Here is a 23,038-nt window from a genome sequence, read left to right on the forward strand (position 1 = left end):
GATGACTCACATCTCCCTGCAAAAAAACCCCATGGTGGCCGGAGAGTGCTCAGCCCTTTGCTCCTGTGGCCGTGGCCTCCATCCCGGCATTCCTCTGGGGCTGCCCAGCCTCTGCTGGCTTGCCAGGATGCATCACATCTTCAGGGACCTCCCGGAGCGCCTGCATTCTTTGCACTGCAGAGAGACAGATTTTAAAGGCAGCTGGGAGTTTCTCAGCCTTGGGCTCATGGTTTTTGGGGTCCAAATCCCTCCTATGGGATGTGGCAGAGTGGGATGCACTGAAGGTCCCCAAGCCCGTGCATGATGCTCAGCTCCCACACAGCCTCCACCCCACACAGCTAAGGCTTCTCCATTTCTTCTGTGCTATTAAAACCTCTGCTCCCCGTGCCTCCTGCCACAGTGAGCCCTTGGGTGTTGCTGAGGTTGTTGCCTGGAGTCTTATGCTCTGGCCAGGAGCTTGTAGATAGGAGGGAGAGTGACTTTTTACATGGGCAGATGGTGGTAGGATAAGGGAAAATGATTTAGAACTAAAAGGAGAGATTTACTCCTGAATATTAGGAGAGAATTTTTTTTTTATCAGAGGTGTCCATGACCACAGATGGGGCCCTGGGCAGCCTGAGCTGGTGAGGGGCACCCAGCCCACAGCAGGAGTGGGGCTCAGGGGGCCATGAGGTCGCTTCCAGCCCAATCATCCCATGGTTCTCTGATCTTTAAGGTCCCTTCCAACCCAACCACTCTGTGGTTCTATGATCTTTAAAATTCCTTCCAACCCAACTATTCCATGGTTCTGTGATCTTTAAGGTCCCTTCCAACCCAACAACCCCATTGTTCTATGATCTTTAAGGTCCCTTTCAATCCAGCCATCCCACGGCTCCGTGATGATTCCCTCCATGCTGTGAAGTACATCCCCACTGTTTGGATGGACGATGCCGATAGAGGTGTTGGGCCTTTGGGGAGCTGTGCTTTTGGCTGTGCTCCTGAGGAAGCTGCGCTGTTTTTCCCAGTTCTCACTCCCTGGTTCCTGCTCTCAGGTTTATTTATTGTGGTCCCTGTTAATTTGCACACATTCCTCCATGCCTAAGAATAAAGAGCAGTGACGATTATCTGGGTGACCGATCAGCTCAGGAAACTGCTAATTGGAGACAGAGGCTTTCACCTCTAGCTGGGCTGCTTCCAGCCTGGACTTTTGGTGTCTGAGCACTGCTTCCCTCAGCTGTGTGAAATGATCACTGGCTCCCAGGGGAGCTTTAAGGAGAGAGGGTGTACAGGTGATGCTTTTCTGGATCACACCCATCACCAGTTGCACTCGGCTGGGTGCAGTGATTGTGAGCAAAGCAGAGCAGCAGAATTCTTCCCTTCCTCTTCTCCACTCTGTGTTTTGATGCTTGAAAGCCTGTATGGCTGCTACGGGTCTGTGTACTTCTTGCTCCCATCACCTCCTCTCCCCTTGCAGATGTGGACGAGTGCGTGGAGGGCACTGATAGCTGTCACATTGATGCCATCTGCCAGAACACACCCAAGTCCTACAAGTGTATCTGCAAGTCTGGCTACACCGGTGATGGGAAGCACTGTAAAGGTAAGGATGTGCTGCGGGAGCCCCTCCAATGAGCACCAAGCACCAGTGAGGGATGCTGAGCCACCCCAGCCCACTACAAACCTTTTCTTAGACACAAACCAACAGGATGTGGTGATACTGCTCTGCAAATAGCCATGTTTGCAAAGAGTGGTGCTGCTCCAGCCCCTAGAGGGTCACCTGGGCTTTGTTTGCAACAAATCCAGGCATTCTTCCTGCAGGGTTTGCACCCCAGAAGCTACAGAATTAGGTCAGTAGGTAAAACATGAGAAGCTTAAGCATGTATGTGTCCAAATGCAGCAGGGAAAGGAGGCAGGAACTGGGCAGGAGAAAACTTCCTGAATCAAGAGGAGTACAAATAGTGATGGAACAAAAGCAAGATCCCAGCTCAGGTAGCACGCAAACATGCTGCCCTCAGGAAATCCTAAATGGTTCCTGGGCTTGTGAGGGGGCTTTCCTCCAGGAAGGACAGGCAGTAGAGCTGTGTTCTGAGACTTGAAGTACCTCTGTATGGGCAGGTGAAGCCATACCCTCCCCATGCATCACCTTTTGGGTACAGAGCAGGGGAGCAGCCTTTGGCTGGGATTTTGCAGCAGGAGGGATGGCTGCACGCAGAGCTGATCATTACTCAAGGGTGCAGGTGGGGCTCTGCTCCTGCAGCAGTGCTGGGATGCAGCAGGAGCTGGCGAGCAGCAGCAGGGACCACAGGGTGACACCTGAGCTGGGTCAGGGACAAGGTTGGGATTGGGGCACGCAGCAGAGCCATGCTCCCTGCAGCTCCCTGCCCTCCTTTCTCTGCAGATGTGGATGAATGTGAACGGGAGGACAATGCAGGCTGCGTCCACGAGTGTGTCAACATCCCTGGGAACTACCGCTGCACCTGCTACGATGGCTTCCGCCTGGCACACGATGGCCACAACTGCCTGGGTGAGTGCTGGGCTGGCTCAGGGGTGGCTTTGTGGTAGGGTTTGTTGTGCCAAGGTTTGCTGCTAGCTGAAGCTGCTGCTTAAATGGCCTCAGCATTTTTGCTTTTGCCAAGAAACCAAGGTAATGGCAGCCTGCAAAGAGCTCAAACCCAGCAGACTTAAGAGTGTACAAGCACCAACAGCTTGCATGTGAATGGGAAGCTAGTATGCAGATAAAGCAGGCACAGCCCTGTTTTTTCCCTCTGTGCTTGCAGAGGGCCAAGACCCCTGTGCACTTCACTCCATCCTGCAAGCCTCATCCTTGCACCTGCCACAATCCCACTGGTTTGCATTGCCCTAAGGAGCGGCAATGCAAACAGCCTCCATTCTAGGCTGTTACATTGCTGGTGGTGAAAGCAGATAATCTGCGAGTTGCATATTTCAGGTGTGGTGTCTGGGAGAGCTGCTGACAGCAGAGGCACCGGAGATGTTTTGTGCAGCGACAGCTCTCCAGGGATGGGGATGGCATTGCTTCCCATTGCACGATGGGGATGCTTGGGTGCCGGGACAAAACTGGATAGGGATCATCCATATGTTTGGGCAAGGTGGAACTGGAGGCCTTCCTCACTGCTGGGTTTGGGGCCAATGGATGGAAGCAGCGCGTGCTGCTGTGCTGCCGGAGGCAGGACCAGCCTGCAGGGCTCTCCTGGGCGCTCGTGCTTGAGGTCAGCCCTGCACCTGCCAAAATAGATGAGTTAAGAGCAAATATGGTGGAGATGTGAGCCGGCGAAAGGACTGGGTAAATAATCCTGAGGCCAAGACAAACCCAGCATCTGCCTACGGAGAGCTGCGCATCCTCGCGCTGCCCCGAGCTCCATCCGGCTGCGGCACGGCCGAATCCTCGGGGCAGCCGCGCTGCCCGCATCCCAACGCCCCCTTCCTTCCGCAGCGCCCGCAGGGGCACCCGGCCGCCCACCTCCCCCACCCCGGACTGCGGCGTGCTATTTGCTAATTAGTGTCTGCAGCGAGGTCATTAATGAGCTCATCATTAGAGGGAGGAAGGGAAAGGGATTCTGGACACATACGCTTCGCATTAACTGCCATCACCGGGAACTTTGCAGGCTCCTCGGTGAAGGGGGAGATTTACACAGCTGGAGGGAGCGCAGGCGGGCGGCCCTGCCTTCCCCACCCTGGGGAGGATGAGCCCAAGGAGAAGAAAGGGAAGCTGGGCTCGGCGAGCCACAGACGTCATGTGTTTACAGAGCGGGGTGGGAGGGGAGCAGCGGGCGCGGGGCAGCCCTGCATCCCTGCAGCCCTTCCACAGCTCATCGCAAGGAAGCATCTCATCCATGCTGCTTTGCTTCCAGGACAGCACGAATTTACCCTTTGGAGCCCATTCTGCAGAGAATGATGTTGATACCCTCTTTTTCTTAAATTATCATTATTTTTTTTTCTCTGCAGGGATGAGGCCCAGGGGGTTTTCCCTACCCTCATCCACCCCAACCATAGGCATGCTTTTCCCACCCCCATTTGACTGGAAGGCAGAAGCAAAGCAAAGCGAGCGTTCTGCCTAGGCTTAGGAGTGCCCAAATGGAGAGGAGGGCCCAGGAGCCCGTGCTCTATGCACCAAATATCCCTCAGCTATTCCCAGGGAGAGCTGCAGGAGAGGTCCAGCTCCTGCCAGGTGCTGATGGGTCATTGCTGGGTTGGGGTGTGCAGCAGCCACTGAGCATCCCCTCCTTGGGTGACCTTTTGAACCAGGACAGGAATTCAAGCCCTCGTCCTGATACGGGGCCTTCTGGCTCCTGCCTGCCTCCGTTACATTTCATAAAATAGGTATTAGAGCAGCGGGGTCTCGTTTCAGCCCTCGGTTTGGAACAGCTGCCTCCTCATTTTTGTGTAGACCTTGAAGGAGACGTCGCAAGACGTTAAGCCCTTGTTATAAACAGGGGATTTGAGGAGAGTTGCTGGCATCTGCAGGATGGTACTTGGCTGGGACAAGCCCTGGGGGAAGCTGGGAGCCCTCTGTCATCGCATGGGATGTCCTGGTTTGTCCTCCAGAGGCCTCAGGCGGTGCCACTGCTTGGTGACGGCTCACAGCCAGGGCTCAGCCCTGCTCTGAGCATCCCTGGGCTGCAGCAGCACAGTGCAGTGCTCGAGGTGTATTCATCCCAAAAGCAAGGAGTTCGGTCAAGCTCTGTGTCCCCACGTGGACTATGAGCCCACAGAGAACAGGGACACAGCGATGTGGGGCTGTGGCACTGATCCTGCAGCACTCAGGCTGAGGTTTTCATCTCTGCCTCCTTCCCAAGCTGGGATGCTGCAGGGGATTTGAGTCTCCTTAGAAGTAATTGTCCCTGCTCTGGGCTAGGGTTCCCCATAATGAAGTCCAGGCGCTTCCCCACCAGCAGCAGACAGAGGGGCACAGTCTGCCCAGGGATCTGGGACAAGGAGAACCCCTTTCTCTGTGGGTTGGTGTTCTCATCTGCAAAATGGAGCCACCGCGTTTTTTGCTCCTGGAGAAGCTGTGTGGCCTCTGAAATCCACCCCTGGATGTGCCTTGGCTTCATCCCCTGCAGCACTCAGCAGCGCCCTTTCTTCTAGCTGGGGGACCAAGGATGCAAAGCAGAAACTGTTTGCTGCACAGCACGTTCCCGTCCCGCTCCATTTGGTGCTGCAGAACCACTCTCACCTCCATCTCCTTCCCTTTGCAGACCTGGATGAGTGCTCAGAGGGCAACGGCGGCTGCCAGCAGACCTGCGTCAACATGATGGGCAGCTATGAGTGCTTCTGCCGGGAGGGCTTCTTCCTCAGTGACAACCAGCACACGTGCATCCAGCGCCCTGAAGGTCAGTGCTTGGCACCCCCTGAGCCCTGACTGCCACCTCCAAGGTGGGACTCCACTTTGGGGCTGTGGGATAACCTCAGATGTATCGCTCAGATCCGGTCACAAGGAGCAGAGTCACTTTTTGCTTGGGGTGGTGACTGTGGGGTGGTTGTTGCAGGAGTGGTTGCTGGGCTCCCACGCTCAGCCCTGCACAGTGCACAGCTCTGGTGCTGCTTCCTGACCCCCCTCGGCGCTGGAAGCGCTGCGAATTTAAAAGCAAACTTGGCACAAGCACACGGCGAGAGGACACTGCAGGGCTAATAAACATCCCAGAGCAAAACCCTTGCAGGCCCCTTAATCGAGCTCAATAATACCAAATGGAGGACGCTAATCTCGTGGCCAGAGCCTTTTATTAAACAAAAGGTACCCGGAGCTCCCCGCGCCGCTCTGCGAGACGCATCCTTTCCTGCCAGGTCTTGCGCAGCACTGATCCTTCTGTCTCAATATCAGCTCTAAATTGCTGCCGTCTGGAGCGAGCTCTTCGCCAAAATATGAGGAAATGAGAGAGAGGGTTTTTGTTTTGTTTTGTTTTGTTTTTGCATCTCTGCTGATTTTTATCTCTGCCGCTTGGCAAAACGGCCTCATGGGTTTCGCTTTCCTCCTTCCCAGCTGTGCTGATCCCTTGTGCTCCCTGGGGTATCTTGCCCAGGCTGGGATGGCTCAGTGGCATTTCTGTCCCCATCCCATGTGTGTGCCTGGCAGGGATGAGATCAGTGCCGCCGTGGGTGGCCCCGCCGCAGGCAGGGACACAGGTGCTGCCTTTTGGAGCCCATTTTTGAGCTGAGCATCTGCAGAGCATCATCAGTGCTGGGAGGGCTGTGTGGGTTCTGCATCCCGAGGTCAGCCCTGTGGATGTTGCCTGCATGCTCCCTTCACTCAGGTTTTGGAGTGAAGAGAAGGGGTGAGCGGCTGGGAGCTGATCCCTGGGTTGTGAGCCCAGGGCTTGGGGAGCTGGGAGCCTTTGGGACTGAGCGTTGGTCGCTTTGACTTTACTCCTGGCTCAGGCACTGCCAGGACTGAAGCATTCAGCGTCAGAGAGCTGAATCTCACTCTTAGAGCTGCTTTCTTCCTTCTGGGGTCCTTGCCAGCACTGCGTCTCCCTTCTCCTTCCCTCTCTCTGACCCTGGCAGACTGTCTCCTTTCCCTCTGCACTCTGCGTTTCTTTTGCGCTCTCTCCTTTCCCCTCTCTCCCTCCTCACTTCAAGCAGATGCACAGCAGTGAAATGCTGCCGGACCCGGAGCCCTTGGCACAAAGAGCCATCAGTTTTGATAAGATCCAAAAAGAAACCTTTCCCTCTGTAGCAAAAAACAGCTGCCTCAAACCCCCATCCCTCCACCCCCACCGTGTTGCTGGGCACAGAGGGTGAAGAGGAGGAGAAGAGCAATCCTCGGTGCTGGTGCCCTTCTGGAGCTTTTCTTTGCTTCCTTTTCTCCTTTAGAAGGAATGAACTGCATGAACAAGAACCACGGCTGTGCCCACATCTGCCGAGAGACCCCCAAGGGGGGCATCGCCTGCGAGTGCCGCCCGGGCTTCGAGCTCACCAAGAACCAACGTGACTGCAAACGTAAGGAGGGGTGGAGAGCCCAGTCCCACTCTGCGGCTTTGTTCCAATGGCACAGACCCACCCCAGCCCTGCTGCAAAGCCCTGACTCCACCACGAGCAGCCTGAATTGGCACTGTGTGTGCAGCACCCTCTATCCATGTCACACCAGCTTGGTTTTCCCATGAGGAAGATGAGCAGAGGGAATGTGATTGGCACAGGGGGAGCTCAGGAATCCTTTCCCCGGGGCACAGGGTGCTCTCAGCCCGTGTGATCTCCTGCCAGGATCTTGCTGGCACTGCCAGGCTATTAAATATATATTTCTGTCTTTATGCAATTGTTTTTATTTTGCTGCTTGCTCGCTGTCTTGCAGCAAACAGCTAAAATTGCTGATGAGACACAGTTTTAATCCTATGGAGCTGTTTTCCTTCCAAGTTAAAGGCAAAGCACGCCCTGGGAGGGCTGGCATGGGAGCACCTGAGTCATCCTGGAGGTCTCACTGTGCCCCTGTGTCAGTGGGTCCCCTTCCACCAAGTCTACTGGTGGCATTTTGTAAATCTTCTCCAAAAAAAACATCCACATAACCACCCAGGGGTTTTTACCTGCCAAGATCCTGCTGGGAAAACCAAAGGGTTTTAGAAATTATCTGAGAGGGAGGAACGTGTCTTAGGACCTGGCTGAGGTTCCCCAAGCAGCTCTGTGCCACCCAGCCTGGAAGGAGGGGGGACGTGGGGAGAAGAGGGGTTGTGGGTTGTTTCCCCCATAGTGACCCCTTTGCTTTGTCCCCCTCAGTGACGTGCAACTACGGGAACGGCGGCTGCCAGCACACCTGTGATGACACGGACCAGGGTCCCAAGTGTGGCTGCCACGTCAAGTTCTTGCTGCACTCTGACGGCGTCACCTGCATAGGTGGGTGCAGAGCCCCCACGAGGGATCACGCTGGGGCTCGGGGCCGCTTGCTCTGTCCCTGAGCAATGTGCCTTTGGGTAAAGGAGTGCTTTGGGGATGGGGCAGTTCCTTCTGCCATAAGTTTGAGGCTGAGGTTGGAGCAGCTCGTTGTGGGATGCTGCGTGCATCCATAGGCTTGGTACCGTGTCACCACCACAGGCATGGAACAAAGTGATCCATTGGGAGCAAGAGTGGCTTTGGGGATGCTCTGAGTGTTGGGGACATGGGGACAAATGCATTGTGACTCAGTGTGCTGAGGTCCCCACCTGCCTTTGTGCTGCAGGAGGGAAAGGGGTGGTGATGTCCCTCACAGCAGCAATTGTCACTGTCCCCGTGGTGCCACCACCTCCATCCAACAGCAGCAGGGAGGAAGCTGGAGGGGACCGATTTGGATGCGCGCACTCCATCCCAACTTGGCATCGTGGGCTCTCAGCTCAGGAACAATTGTCTTGCAGAAGAAAAAATAATAGCAAGCAACCAACAGCCCTGAGAGCCCAACCATCCCCAAAAGCATCCTTTTCCTGTATGTGTTTTCAAACTGGGAAACATCAAACAGAGATAGAAGTTTTACTGGTTTCAGACGCTTGCGCTGCTTGACAGCTGATTTGATTTTAAAAAATGTTACATTTGGGGAGTGATTAAGTCCACAAATTGCTCCAGACATTTCAGTTCTTATTGCAAAATAATTAAAAGGGGTTGAGAGTGACTGGAGGCAGCAGCCAGCTTTGGGCTGCTCATGCAATCCCCAAGCTCTGACCTGAACTGGGGGTCAGGGTTTATCCCCTGCAGCACTGTGCCCCCAGCAGAGCCCCCTGCCCACTCCCAGCTGGCTCTATGTGATGCTGCACCTTGTCCTTAGGGCAGCAGGGAGCTGAGTGGGGCTTGCTCTATTGCAGGCATCTTCTCCCTGCTTGCTGCATCCCACCCCAGCTCGGCACCCAGCAGGGTTATTTAGCAGCCCACTCATCTGCTGTCTGTGTGCATGGGGCACCAGGGTGCTGCCCAAAGGTGATGCTCCACAGGGCTCTGTTTGATGGAGAGTCTCAGCATGGAGGCCTGGGTGCTGCAGGTGTGAGAGGAGCACCTCTGTGCTTCAGCAATCCCACATCCTTCTGAGAGCCTTGGCCAAAATGTCCCCTTTCTGCTCCAATCTGTGCACAGCACCTCAGGGTGGCACCTCTTACAAGCTCCGCTGCATCCTTGCAGGCTCTTCGCTCTGCTCCCACCTTCCTGAGGAAGATGAACCACAGATTTTTGGGGGCAGTTCCGAACCCCTTGACCCTGTGCCTCCATCCACGTGGCTCTGCAGGGACAGCCCCATTCTGCGCCTTATCCCCCTGGGAGGGGTCCCAGCCCCCCCCTCCCCCCCCAGCCGTAGCAGGAACACTGCAGGATTGTGCTTTGGGGTCAGATTTATGGCCGAGGTGGGGGCTGAGGTACCTGCTCGGATATTTATAACTGCCCACGTTTGTTTTACAGCCAGGGCTCAGCAAACAGCCCTGCCTCCCCCCCCCCACTCCCACCGCCACCCCCTCCCCTCTTCCTTCTCCATTTCCTCTGAAATATTTCATCATTTCAAGGGGAATAAAATTTCCAGCGTGGGGAACGCAAACTCTCTCCCCGGGCTGCGGGCTTTGAAATTGTACGCGGTGCTTTTGATGGGTTGCTGGGGCCGTCCCCTGGTCCAGGTTCCCTTCAGATCACACCACGCGGCAGGAAGCGCGAGCAGCCCCTTTGAGTGACGGTTTCATTAGGGCACGGCCGGTGTTTTTCATTTTTCCGCTTTTTATTGCCGCTTTTAAAAACGAGGATAATGAAGAACATGCCTGGGAGCAGAGCGGGGCCAGCCCTAATGGCTCCCAACGCGTCTGCAGCGTCGGGGTGGGGGGGGGGGGAGATGGAAGCTGCAGGGGGAGGCCGGTGACCTCGGATATTTATGTTGATGCTCTAAAAGCGGCCTTTAAAATAAAACAAATGCGCAACAAATCGCCCTCCGGATTAAAGCCTGGGTCGGATCAGCCCTGGGGTGCAGCGCCCGTGAGGAGGTGCAGCTTTGGCTGTTGTGATTTTCAGCTTTTTGGGAGAGTTTGTAGGGTGAAACTGACGCTGGCGGTGCATCTCCCGTCCTTTTGGTGTTTGGGGTGCAGAGGGGTGAGCCCGGAGCTGTGGATGGGCAGGAAGTGCAATTAGGTAAAGAAGGAAACAAATCCAGCTCCAGTTTTATGGCAGATTGCCTGAGCTGTGTTTGGGCGATCTGTGCTGCACCTCTGATGGCTGATGCGACGTCAGGGAGTGGATCAGGGCTGGGAAAAGCAAAGCTGCTGGGACAGGAGGGCTTTTTGGGGAGGGGGGGAACATGGGGCTCAGGCACACAAGGTGGCCAAGGGCTCACCGTGCTGCTCCGATCACGGAGACAACGTCCCTTCTTGGCACTGCAGAGCCTTGGGGGTCCTGAGTCCCCCTGCCCTTGGGTTGGGTACCCATGGGGCAGGCTGGGCTTCCTCCTCCTTTTCCCCTTTTCTCCTCCTTCCCCCTGCATGGACCCGGCGTTGTGTCTCATCCAACAGGGATGTAGTCATCCCCAAACGGCTCCCCAGGCATCCCCATCCACGTGTCCTTTGCTGTGGGGCTCCATCCCTGCACAGGAGGTGCTCATCCCTCCCCAGAACACCCAGCATAAGGCAGGACAGCCCTCAGCTCCATGCCACGGCTTCCCAAAACACTCCCCTGACAGCCCTTTGGGTGCAGCCCAAGCTCACTGAGGTTGGGCTCAGTCCCTCCTGCCTGCCCCTGCCCCGGCGAGCGCTCGTTTTTGCTCTGCTGAGAGCAAGGCACCATTCCATGGGACTAACGGGCTCTGCACTAATGCTCTTTGTTGCTCGCTTTCTCCTGCGCCTGCCCTGCTGCTTGAGCAAAGCGCCAAACCGGTGGGGATCGGAGAGGCCAGGGGTGATGCAGACAGGGTGATGGACAGCACAGGACCCAGACCTCGGGTTTGGATCCTTCTGGGAGGTGGGGGACCGTTTCCACCAAGCTCGAGAGGCAGCGGAGTGGAAATCACTGTCGTGTGACACCAAGCGAGCTTCCTTGCTGGACACTGTTTCTAAATCACTTTTTTATAATATCAAACAGGGGAGAGACACTTCCAGCAACACGTTATCCTTGAGACGTTTTCTAATGGTAAATATTTTTGTTCTCTCTTTCTCTGTGAAGGGGTCTCGCCTCGAGATGCTCACTGGGGGGGTGAGCTTTGGACTAACTGCATGCCTGCTTTGCACGGCTGCGCTGCCAGCACTAACCGGCACTGCTGCTGCCTGCACGCCGCCCCAGCAAACCTTGGGCTGCAACCAGCTCCGCTTTTGGGGATGCACAGAGCAGCAAACCCCTCCCTGGCTGTGCTTGCATGATGCTGGGCACTCGCCTTGTCTGAGCCGGGGGTGATGGTTTCCTTGTGCCCATCTCTGCAGCTGTGGCTAAGGTGGGAGCGTTGGGTGGGAGCAGTGCTTCAGAGCCGCCCCGGTGCTCCGCTCTGTCCTGTTGGGGATCAGAGCCATCTCTTGCAGTGGGGCAGTTACAAGAGGCATTTGCAGGAGTTGTGCTGCAAGACCAGGGCACCAGGCATCGCTCAGACTGGGCTTTCTCCCTGCAGTGTCTCCCTACATCCCCTCCTCTCTTCCCTTCCCCATCTGGTGACCGCTGGCAGCACCTGCAATGACCCTGCTCCCAGATGTCACTGCAGGTCCCCAGCTCCTGGTGACACATGGCAGCACTCCCTGGCTCTTCCAAGAGGACCCCTTCCCTGAGCCCCATCCCACCTTTTGGGGACTCTGCAGAGCCTTCCCCAGGCTCCTTCAGCAGGCAGCACCAGAGAGACCTTCAGTTCTGTGCTGAGCTGGTCACCCCACGGTTCTCTCCATAATGCTGTGGGGCTGATGTCCTTCTGCTGCCTCCTGGGAGGTGGAGGCAAACCCAGAGCAGTGGAAGCGCGGGGGCACACGTGGGGCGCGTCTGGACCCGGTGACAGTGACAGTGGAGGACACTGCAGGGGCGTTGTTGTGGCACAGTGAGGTTAGGATGGAGCGTGTCTGTGTGTGTGCGTGTGAGCTGCTTTGTCTTCTCCCTCCCATGCAATGGGAGCCCTCACCAAACGCTGTGTGTGTGGTGATTCACGCTGGCTTGCAGCTGCCAGCACTGCTGAGCAGTGCTCCTGTCCCAGGGCCACAACACCCATCCCTGATCCTTCATTTTCAGCTACACCAGAGCCCTGCTCTGCTTGCAAAAGTTTTCTGCAAGTCCTGGGATGTGCCCCCCACCCCCGTTTTACAAAGTGCTTTGCTGTGCTGATCCTGCAAAGCTGGCTCCTGTGCATCCCATGCAAAGCTCTTTGCAAAGCTCAGCCCTGACGGTGCAAAGGGGATGGATGGCTGGGGAGAAGGGAGCTGTGCTCCTGTTACTCCAGAAGCGTGGGGTTCACCCTGAGCAATGACACCATTAACCCGCTCCTCTCTCTCCCCCTGACCAAACTGCTGCAGCAGAGCTGAATTAAATTCTTAATGCAGCCTCCATGAAGTTCCCCTTCCCCTTGGTGCAGTGCTGTCTGCCCTGTGCTCTTTGCTGGTCTGGGGCTGCAGGGTTCATATCTGCAGAAATCCATCCCTTGCCATTACGTTTTGTAATTGTGCTGGCTATTAATTGCATGAAATGGTCCCTTTGTTCTCCTATTATGGGACATCATAAAAATAGCAGCAGCAAGACGAGCACAGAACGATCCCAGCTCCGTCGCCCTGCAGCAAATGGTTGCACGGTTCCGTCACTGGGCCCCATGCAAAGAGCAGCAGAACCTGGGATTTGCTCTTTCCAAGGAATTTCTTCAAGGCATGTTCATGTCGGGTTCCTTGAAGCCTCATTTACCCCTTGCCTGGCCCTCCGAAGGGAAAGGCTTTATTACCCTCTGTGAACAACTTCATGCACTTCAAACCATTGTTCTGGCGGTTAGGACCCAAATTGAAGATTGATCTCACAGGGAAGCTGTCAAGCTGAAAACGCTTCGTTTCAATTAGTGCCCCTTCTGCTTTTACCAGCAACAGCTGACTTTGATAATGCTGGAATAATTAGCATTTTTTTTAAGGGATTTTTTTTTTTTCCACTGATGCTGCTGGCGTGTGTGTGTGTGTGTGTTCTAATTTTACAAAGCATCTCCCAAATTAGCCTGGGCAGCCGGATGGGCCAGCGTGCCCATTGGTGACACATGAGGACAGCACGGACGTGTGTGGGGCAAACGGAGCACTGTGGGGTGGTGGATGCAACTGATGTGGGGTAGGGCTGTGCACCTGAGTGCATCTTGCACAGCCGAATGCTGACAGCGCCGTGTGTCCCCCACTGCCTGCAGCCCTGCTCTCATGGAGGCTCCTGAAGAGTCCAGAAGTGTTTCGTCCTTTGTTTTACAGTAGCAAACCCCCCCTCCTCAGCACTGCTCCGTCCATACCTGCACTGCCCTGGGACAGACAGGTGGGGCTGTCTCTGCTCCCATGTCCCACCACAGGGACAGATGCCCCTTCTAAAGTGCTGGATGCTGGAAGGCAGGAGGGCTGTGCAGAGGACAGGGCAGCAGGAAACCTGGATGCTTTTCCCTGCCTGCAGGCAGAGATGTGCCACGTGCACTCATTTTCACCCTTGGAACCCACCAGGTCCCCTCTCTGTGCTTGAGGGCGTGTGTTAACCAGGAGGCATTAAAAACCCAGAGGTGTTTCAGTGGGGCAGGGATCGTGGGCCCTCATCTGCTGAGCTCCTTCCTTCTCCCTACAGAGACCTGTGCTGTGAACAATGGGGGCTGTGACAGCAAGTGTCACGACGCGGCCACCGGCGTGCACTGCAGCTGCCCCATGGGCTTCATGCTGCAGCCCGACAGGAAGACCTGCAAAGGTAGGAGTGCCCTCTGACCGTCACTCGTGCCTGTAGGAAAGGCTCAGATGCAGCTCAGCACTGTGTACCAATGAGGTTTGCTCGGGTTTGTGTTTGCATCCACGGGTGGAGCTGGAGGACCACCTCTGTGTGTGGGTCCTGTGCTGATGCAGCACACCTGGGCCGGGTTTGCAGAGCTGCCTCCCGAGATGGGAGAATCCCAAATTCTGCACCAAGCTCTCATCTGCTTTTTCTTAAGATGCCCATTTGGCATCAGAAAGCATCAGCACTGCGTCTGTCCTTGCAGGGGATGCGGGGGCACGGTGACCCCGGGGCTGGATGGGGCAGTGCCTGCACTGCATCATTCATCAGCTTCAGGAACTTGACCCTGCTTGAAAGCAGAGCCCCAGAAGGCTCTGCAGCCGCCTGCCCACCTGCTGGCTGCTCCCAGGAGCTCCCTCCCCTCGTTATTTCTTCAGGGCTGCCCCTCTGATTCAACAGTTTCCAGGAAAGAGCAATAACCTGCAGCCATATCCCCGTGTCTGGGGGTTTTATTGCCGGTTTACAGCCAGAAACAAAGGGAAAGTCCCGGCCCCGGTGCTGGTGGTGGGGAGATGGGCAGACGGCCGCCTCTCCCTGCTGCCCTTCCATTTCACAGGTCCTTTCCAAGCAGTAAATTGTGCAATTAGTTGGGAGAGGGGAAAAGAATATAAAAGCAGAGCCGGGAGGGCTGGGGATGAGCAGCACAGCACGCGTGTCCCTGTTCTCCCCCTACCCCCCTCCCCAGACATCGACGAGTGCCGGCTCAACAACGGCGGCTGCGACCACATCTGCAGGAACACGGTGGGCAGCTTCGAGTGCAGCTGCAAGAAGGGCTACAAGCTGCTCATCAACGAGAGGAACTGCCAAGGTGAGGGCAGCGCGGGGACGCGGCTGTCACCTCTCCCTGCCCCCTGTCCCAACCTCTCCTGTAGCTTCTCCAGGCAGTGCCTCCAGCTCAGCACCCAGCCAGGTGCTGTTGGGCCATTTGGGGGCCACGGGAATCGGGAATCCCCCCCCAGAGCCACGAGCAGCACTCAGCCTCAGCTGCAGCCTCCCCAGAATCGCGGGGTCTGGGAGCGATGGGGTGGGGGGGAGCTGATGCTCCAGGGCTGCGACCGCTTTCATCTCCATCCAGGTTCTACGCTCTTACAAGCTTGATGCGAGCGTGGCAATTAACTTAATGAGGCCAACGAAATGATGATCAAACCCTCTGGGCCAGGCTCACCTGTGCACGCAGGGCCGCCCAGCCCCAGCGAGGTGCCCTGCAGGGCTGCACAGACGGTGCTGGCAGCGGCCCCAAGGCAGGACCTGCCTGTGCAGCACCTCCTGTGCGCAGGGCAGCAGTGGGGCACCGCACCAAGGGCACCGTTTGGCACAGCTGCAGGCTGCACTTGGGGTGGGAGGAGTGGTGGTGGGCTACTCTGGCTGCAAATGGAACGTGCGAGGAGTTTGGAGCAGAGAAGGTGGGACACGGCCGTAGAGCATCCCAGCATGGGGTCCCAGAGCATCCTGGTGCACCCCCTGGTTTGCACCACAAGAAGGAGGAGCGGGCTGATCCTCACCTCCCTGCCTCGCTTTTTCACCTCCCCCCAGATATCGACGAGTGCTCCTTCGACCGGACCTGCGACCACCTCTGCATCAACACCCCTGGGAGTTTCCAGTGCCTCTGCAACAAGGGCTACACGCTGTATGGGCTCACCCACTGTGGAGGTAGGGCCAGCATGTGTTTGGGTCCTGGGGAGCACTCAGGGCACCCAGAAACGGGGCAGCCCCAGGGCTGTCCCCAGGGTCTGGGTGGCAGTGTCCCATGTCCCCACCATGCACCCCATGCTGGGGCCGTGCAGGGAGAGCACACACAGCCAGACATTGGTGTCTGCAACTTCAAACGCAGCAACAGGAACAATTTGTAACTTGTCTGCAGGGAGAGAGGGAGAGAAATCCCCGGCGTTGTTGGCAGCAAGATGGGATGGGGTGGGAAGGGGAACATCAAAAGGGGTTGATTTAAGTTTCATGAGGCGGGGGCGTGCAGCGCCCCAGGATGCAGATAAAACATGCAGAGGGGGGTGCAGGAGTGTGTTGTGGCAGTGGGGGGTGACCTTACTTGTGCCACACGTGCCCCATTGCTCCCAGAGCAGCCTGCTCCAACCCTGCCCCCCCGGGATGCAAGAACCCCGCTGGTGTCTGTGTTTTGTGCCATTTATCTGGCCAAAATCACATCCTTGAGATGGTTCAGCATCAGAGCTGGGGGGTCCCACTGCCCCCAACTTTGCCCTCTGTTCCCATAGATGTTGATGAATGCAGCATCAACCGTGGGGGCTGCAAATTTGGCTGCATCAACACGCCTGGCAGCTACCAGTGTACCTGTCCTGCGGGCTGCAAGCTGCACTGGAACAAAAAAGACTGCATAGGTACGTCCAGTCCAGACCTGCTCCAGCATAGCCCAGGGGGGCCATGGCCCCAACCATCATCTGGGACTGTAAGGAGCAAGATGGGGGTGGGTGGAGCTCTGGGATTTGGGGAGTCCAATTGAAGGCTGCTGCAAGATGAGTTGCTTTGGTCTGCAACTCTTTGTCCATCTCATGTGGGTCAGGATGGGATGATGGAATGGGATTGGATGGAACAGGACGGGACGGGACGGGATGGGATGGGATGGGATGGGATGGGATGGGATGGGATGGGATGGGATGGGATGGGATGGGATGGGATGGATGTTGCACTGCCCCCCTTGCCCTGGGTCACCTCATTGTATCTTAGACCATGCCTAGGGCTGGCTGTGAGCTTTTGCACTGGCTGTGCCCCTAAAGGAGCAGTTTTCATGGCCCTGGCCATGCTCTGGTACCCAACTGACCCCTTTCATTGGGGACAGATAGAGCCAAGGGCAGTTCTGCCCCCAAATTCAGAAATCTCAGCAGCCACAGCGCAAGGAGCTTTGGGTGGGGGGAGGGTTAAGATGCTGCTCTGGGATCCCCACACTGCACCCTTCTTCCAACTGGGTGGGTGGGCTGTGGTCTCTGCTCTGTGCCAGCCATGGGTGTCCCCACTTGTCCCCACCAGCTGGTGCATGTCCCTCAGAGCTGGTGAAATGCCTGGCAGGTTCAGTTCCACCACGGGCCACTCTCACCTGCAACAAGATGGGCAAGAAGGACAGCTGTGCCCTCACCTGCTCCTCCAAGGCTCGTTTCCAGCCAGGTACAGGGGGAACAGAAGGGTCCCCATCCCCTGCATGGCCCAAAGCAGGGGCAGAAGAGCTGCAGTGCCCTCAGGGTGCAAAGGAGCAATGTTTTTCTGGGATGGGTTCATGCAGCACAGAGTCGGTGCGGTGCTGGGCGCTGCACCCTGGGGTCTCTGCACGGCCGCTCCTGGGGCACGGGGTGTTGCAGCGGGGGCTCAGCAGCACACTGACACCTGCACCTCCTTCCAACAGAGTCCGACAGCAGCTACACGGTGAGCTGCGGGACGCCGGTGCTGCGTCAGGGCAGCCAGCACAGAGCAGCCAACAGCAGCCAGCAGTGCCTCGGTAAGGGGCTGTGGGCACCCATCCCCCTGCCCTCGTGCTGCCCCTCACCCACGGGTTCAGCACCCGCCTTTTCTTTTAGAGACTGTCGCTGCCCCAATCAAGCAGAAGGCTTCCTTCAAGATCAAGGATGCCAAGTGCCACCTGCACCCACGGGCAAAGAGCAAGCAGGACGAGGCAGGAAAGGCTGGAGCACAGGGTGAGCAGGGGTGGGGGGATGCTCGTCCCACCACAGAGGGGCAGGTGCCGATTGTCACCCTGCGTGCAGGCGGTGCTGCACCCTGCTCCGACTGCCAGGTGGCCTTTGTCAACCTCAAGTGTGACTCATCCAAGAAGGGGAAGGGCCGCCGGGCTCGAAACTCCTCCGGCAAGGAGGTGACGCGCATCACACTGGAGTTCGAGGCGGAGATCAAACCGGAGGAGACCACAGGTGGGCTGGGTGGCATCCCGTGGTGCCCCATGCAGCAAGGAGAGCTGGGATGGTCCTCATCCGGTGCTGGCTGGGCATCCAGCAGAGCCCACAGCAGCGCTCTGCACCAGGAGAGAATCCTGTTGGGTTTCTCTGTTCTCTTACCGCTGTTTTCTCTGCTCCCCCACCCTCAAAACCCAGCCAGCTGCAACCTGCACTGCTTGCGACAGAAAGTGGAGAAAAAGCTCAAATCGGCCATCAAAGCCCTGAAGAAATCCATCAACCAGGAGCGGTTCCTGCTGCGCTTTGCTGGGATGGAGTACGAGGTGGCAAGGAAGCTGAGCGTGGCCCCAGAACGGCAGGAGAGCTGCGGGCCGGGCCAGCAGCGCCTGGGCACCAAGTGTGGTAAGGCAGCAGTGCAAGGCCCTGGGATGGGAGCCGACGTGTCCCCCCCATTGGGGACAGCCCCCCGGCATGCCACTGACCTCCAGCCCTGGCTCTCAGTTAGCTGCTCGCAGGGAACCTATTACCACGGGCAGACGGAGCAGTGCGTCCCCTGCCCCTCTGGCACCTACCAGGAGAAGGAAGGGCAGCTCTCCTGTGACCTGTGTCCCCGCAGCGATGCGTTCGGCCCCGTGGGAGCCACCAACATCACCGGCTGCACAGGTAGGGGGGAGCAGAAGGGACCAGGGAGGGGGCATCCACACACCAACCCCGATGCTCCACCATCAGTCCCCATCTAGAAGAGGCAAAAGCTCTGAGCACCTCTGGGAATTGCCCGTTTGGCCACGGGAACAGCATTTAGAAGGACCTCCATCCCATTTGTTCAGCTGGAGGGGCAGGGAGCCGGGCACGGGGCACTCTGTGGGCTGCATTCCCAGCAATGGCTGTGCCCACAGGTCAGTGCCCCCCCGGGCAGCATTCCGCCGACGGCTTCAAGCCCTGCCAGCCGTGCCCACGTGGCTCCTACCAGCCCGAGGTGGGGCGGGCGCTCTGCTTCCCCTGCGGCGGGGGGCTGACAACCCGGCACGAGGGAGCCCTCTCCTTCCAGGACTGTGACACCAAAGGTTTGTCCCATTTGGTGCAGGGCGGGAGGGACCCATTGGGGCTGTGCCAGCGGTGACGGAGCTCTGTTTGCTCTCTGTTCCCCCAGTCCAGTGCTCACCCGGGCACTACTACAACACCAGCGTCCACCGCTGCATCCGCTGCGCCGTGGGCACCTACCAGCCTGACTTCAGGCAGAACTACTGCATCGCCTGTCCTGGAAACACCACCACCGACTTCGACGGCTCCACCTCTGTGTCCCAGTGCAAAAGTAGGTGGGCAGTGGGTGTGATGTGGTGTGAGTGGGACTCCTTCCCCAGAACCACCCCCAGGTCCCTCAAAACAGCGCGGTCGGTCACTGCTGTGCTTTGTGTGGCTGGGTGTGCATGGAGTGGTGCTGATAAAGACACCCACACCAGCCCATAAAGCTCTGCAGTCCCAGGGCCTTTGACACCAGTTTCCCATCCCTCTGTGCTGCCAGTTTCCAGTCCCTCCATGCCAACATTTTCCAGTCCCTCTGTGATAACATTTCCAGTCCTTTTGTATCCTTTATGCCACCAATTTCCCATCCCTCTGTGCCACCAGTTTCCAGTCCATCTGGGTGCCCCTGTGCCATCAGTTTCTTGACTCTCTGTGCCATCAGTTTCCAGTCCTTCTGAGCCAACAGCTTCCAATCCTCCTGTGCCCTCTCTGCCACAAGTTTCCAGTCCCTCTGTGCCACCAGTCTCTCTCTGCCCTCTGTGCCACCAGCTTCCAGCCCCTCTGTGCCGTATTTTCCAGTCCTTCCATGCCACCAATTTCCAATCCCTCTGCGCCCTCTGTGCCGCATTTTCCAATCCTTTGCCACCAGTTTCCAGCCCATCTGTCTCCTCTGTGCTACCAGCTTTTTGTCTCTCTGTACCACCAGTTCCCAGTCCACCTGCCCCTCTCCTGCTTTGCAGATCGCCAGTGCGGAGGCGAGCTGGGCGAGTACACGGGTTACATTGAGTCCCCCAACTACCCTGGGAATTACCCTGCCAACGTCGAGTGCACGTGGAACATCAACCCACCGCCCAAGAGAAAGATCCTCATCGTGGTGCCGGAGATCTTCCTGCCCTCTGAGGATGAGTGCGGGGACGTCTTGGTGATGCGGAAAAACTGTAGGTAACAGAGCATGGTGCGGTGCTTACGGGAGGAGCTGGGGAGGACAGAGCAGAGCAGAGCTGATGAATGCCAAGGGAGAATGGCCGGTCCCTGCGAGGCAGTGGGGTGGGTTTATGCGATGGAAAGGTTGTTGGAGGGATGTCAGCATCGTGCTGCTGCTGTGCTGCCTTGCTGCTTTGCAGAGATGTGCATGGAATGAGGGCCGTTTACAAGCTTTTCAGCAATCCTCAAAACCTTGGAAGGAAGGAATTGTTTCCATTCTAAGGAGGGAATGTCACTGCCCCTGCTATTAAACAGGGACTGGGGGGGTCAGCCTCACTGCCCACAGACAAGCCCCATCCCTGGTGTCCCCTTTAAGCATTCCAGCACAGTGAGGTGGGGGCCATCACTCAGTCCCTCACTGTCCCCCCACAGCCTCCCCATCTTCCATCACCACCTATGAGACGTGCCAGACCTACGAGAGACCCATCGCCTTCACCGCCCGCTCTCGCAAACTCTGGATCAACTTCAAAACCAGCGAGGCCAACAGCGCCCGAGGCTTCCAGATCCCCTATGTCACCTATGATGGTAAGCACGGGGCAACGGCATCCCAGCCTGGTGCTGCCTGCTCTGCTCCCCCAGGAGCCCAGGTCGAGTCTCCCACACACTGGGGAGCTCGGTGCCAGAGATTGAGACTCTGGGTTTGGGGAGGATGCCCTGAGCTGGTTTCTCACTTGGCTGTTGCAGAGGACTATGAGCAGCTGGTGGAGGACATCGTGCGGGACGGCAGGCTGTACGCCTCCGAAAACCACCAGGAGATCCTCAAGGTGAGCACTGCCCCGATCAGCTCCACTGCCTGGTGCTGCTGGGGTGAGCACAGTGCATAGCTCGGGTTTGGAGCTGTGCTGGGGGTGTTGTGGGGCTGAAGCAGCTGTGTGCTGGGCCCAGTATTGGGGCTGACATCAGCTTTGCTTAACTCCAGGACAAGAAGCTGATCAAAGCGTTCTTCGACGTGCTGGCACACCCCCAGAACTACTTCAAGTACACGGAGAAGCACAAGGAGATGCTGCCCCGCTCCTTCATCAAGCTGCTCCGCTCCAAAGTCTCCAGCTTCCTGCGGCCCTACAAATAGCGCCCTGACACCCCGGGCCGCCCGGCCACCAAGGAAACCTTCTCCTCCCTCTCTTCTTATTTCAATTTTCCTCCTTCCTCCTGCCTGGCTCCAGCAGGACCGCCGCCTCCCGTCCCACACAAAGCTCCGGTCTCACCTTGATCTCACCCAGCAATGCCGTTCCTCTCTTCTGCAGCAGCTTCTTCACCCCGTCCGTTTCCTTCCCACCTCTGTGCCGGCTCTGTCCCGCCCCTTGATGCCATCCAGGCACCAGCAGCCCCCCCAGGGCACATCTCCTGCCCCATCCCAGGGCAGCACCAGAGGTGGCGCCGCGTTCTGCGCAGCGCACGGAGCTCAGCTATCAGCACAGCTTTGCAGAGGAGCCTGGAGGGCTGGAGGGGGGGGGAAGAAAACGAAACCAACCGCAATGAACCACAGTAAGGACAAAAGAAAGGACAGAATGGGACAGCACGGTGGCACTGGTGGCCGTCCTGCTGGAGAGCCGTGCTGGCACCTGGCATTGGAGGAAGGCATGGAGAACAACGTGTGGCTGCATGGGAGATGGAGCGACCAAGGAGGACTTCAGCCGGGCGCGTTCTTCCCTCCCCCCCCGCGGACATTTGTGCCAAGGAACCAAACTTCCTTCCAAGCTCTGCCAAAGAGTAACTTGTCGACAGAAAGCAAGCTTTGTGAAGAGCAGGAGTCAACGTTTGTGCACTAGGATATCCTCCTTTCTACCTTTTTCATATGTATTAAGTGCAATCATTTGAGTCTTCTTTATATTATTTAGAGGGAAGTTGTTTGTGTTTTTTTGTTTTTTTTCTACTAGAAACTACAATATTTATACCTGCCTGAGAAATGAGAATGTGTGTCTGTCACAAAAAAGAACAAAACAACTGACCAACAAACCAAGCCCAGCCCTGGGCTGCTGGTGACAAATGCAATGGTGTTTTCTGGCCTTGGAACCTTTTCTGCTGCATGTTTTCCCTGTAGCAACCTGCTTTGGTGGAAGGCTGCACATCTCCTCTGCAGGAAAGTGAGGCTTGGCCATGATGGGGTGAGTTTTACTGGGTATTAAGGCACTTCTGTCCACTCACAGTGGATCCATCACCTTCACTGGGGCTGTCTGTAATGCTGGGCAGGGTCGGTGCTGTAGGGTTTCGGACTGGTTGAGCTCCTTGGCTCGCGCTGCTCCGTCCCGCTGCGCCCACTCCTCCCATCCTGGGAGAGAAATTGCTCCATGGATCCCCTCGATGGCCCAGGCAGAGCCCTGGGTTGGTCCGTGCCCCCCTCAATCTGTGCTGCTCGCTCACCCCAACAACTGGGCTCTGCTGGGGCGGCGGGCCGGGTTCTGATGTGCAGGGATGCGTCCCTGAGATGTGGGGGGTTGGAAAAGGCTGCACTGATTCATCACAGCTGTGGGCTTCTCCCTCCTGCCGCCCGGCTCGCAGCCTGGCTGGAAGCAGCTGTGGGGGCTGAGCTGTTTGTCGCTCGGTTTGGTGTCTGAGAGCAGCTGCTTTGATGCACAAAAGCCGTCGTAGGGATTCGGAGGGTTGGTTTTTTGTTGTGTTTTTGAATCGCTCTGGGGCAGCCACAGCAGAGCAATGACCACCAAAAGGGTTTTTCGGATTTACAAGAAAAAAAAGAAAAAAGGCAGCCCAGAAATGCGCGCTGCGGTGGCCCCGGTGCGACGCAGAGCTCTTTGAATCTCTGTGATTGAATTTGGGAGCTGCTGCTGCTGCTCTGAGCCTGGGAGGGTGGATCTGGGAACTGGGGGATGTCCTGGGTGCCACACATCCCCAGCCGGGCACCTCTGCTCCACCAGGGCTGTGCTGGAAGGCGAGCTGGGCTGCGTGTCCTCCTGTAAAGGACAGAGATGTGGCAACACCCCCCCCCCCCCCCCCCAATATCCTCAAAGAATCCCCCAGAAAAGCCCACCAGAAAGCAGCGGCCCTTTCTCTTACCTGCGCCCATCAGATGACTCAGAAAAGGTTTGAAGGGCTGAAAACCATCAGCCACCTCTCAGATGTATTGAATGTTT

At 57.1% G+C, this 23,038-nt stretch overlaps 1 protein-coding gene across 3 annotated transcripts in view; it reads left to right on the forward strand.

Annotated features, from left to right (window-relative positions):
• The window catches only part of SCUBE3 (signal peptide, CUB domain and EGF like domain containing 3), a 28,768-nt gene extending 6,956 nt beyond the window's left edge, over nt 1-21,812 (forward strand). The window contains exons 2-23 of one of the 3 annotated variants that reach the window (XM_052698318.1): nt 1,454-1,576; nt 2,375-2,500; nt 5,193-5,327; nt 6,805-6,930; nt 7,699-7,815; nt 10,987-11,034; nt 13,660-13,776; nt 14,543-14,665; nt 15,391-15,507; nt 16,083-16,205; nt 16,852-16,986; nt 17,222-17,314; nt 17,394-17,510; nt 17,580-17,741; nt 17,922-18,125; nt 18,225-18,386; nt 18,620-18,787; nt 18,874-19,035; nt 19,706-19,903; nt 20,322-20,474; nt 20,634-20,713; nt 20,869-21,812. In XM_052698318.1, coding sequence (XP_052554278.1) covers nt 1,454-1,576; nt 2,375-2,500; nt 5,193-5,327; nt 6,805-6,930; nt 7,699-7,815; nt 10,987-11,034; nt 13,660-13,776; nt 14,543-14,665; nt 15,391-15,507; nt 16,083-16,205; nt 16,852-16,986; nt 17,222-17,314; nt 17,394-17,510; nt 17,580-17,741; nt 17,922-18,125; nt 18,225-18,386; nt 18,620-18,787; nt 18,874-19,035; nt 19,706-19,903; nt 20,322-20,474; nt 20,634-20,713; nt 20,869-21,018 — 2,939 coding nt within the window. In that variant the 3' untranslated portion in view covers nt 21,019-21,812. The remainder of the gene's footprint in view (nt 1-1,453; nt 1,577-2,374; nt 2,501-5,192; nt 5,328-6,804; nt 6,931-7,698; nt 7,816-10,986; nt 11,035-13,659; nt 13,777-14,542; nt 14,666-15,390; nt 15,508-16,082; nt 16,206-16,851; nt 16,987-17,221; nt 17,315-17,393; nt 17,511-17,579; nt 17,742-17,921; nt 18,126-18,224; nt 18,387-18,619; nt 18,788-18,873; nt 19,036-19,705; nt 19,904-20,321; nt 20,475-20,633; nt 20,714-20,868) is intronic. The other 2 variants (XM_052698319.1, XM_052698320.1) reach the window with 2 other exon arrangements.
• The last annotated feature ends 1,226 nt before the right edge of the window (nt 21,813-23,038 follow it).

Source organism: Tympanuchus pallidicinctus, unplaced genomic scaffold (genome assembly GCF_026119805.1).
Source record: "Tympanuchus pallidicinctus isolate F22 unplaced genomic scaffold, pur_lepc_1.0 scaffold32, whole genome shotgun sequence".
NCBI lineage: Eukaryota > Metazoa > Chordata > Aves > Galliformes > Phasianidae > Tympanuchus > Tympanuchus pallidicinctus.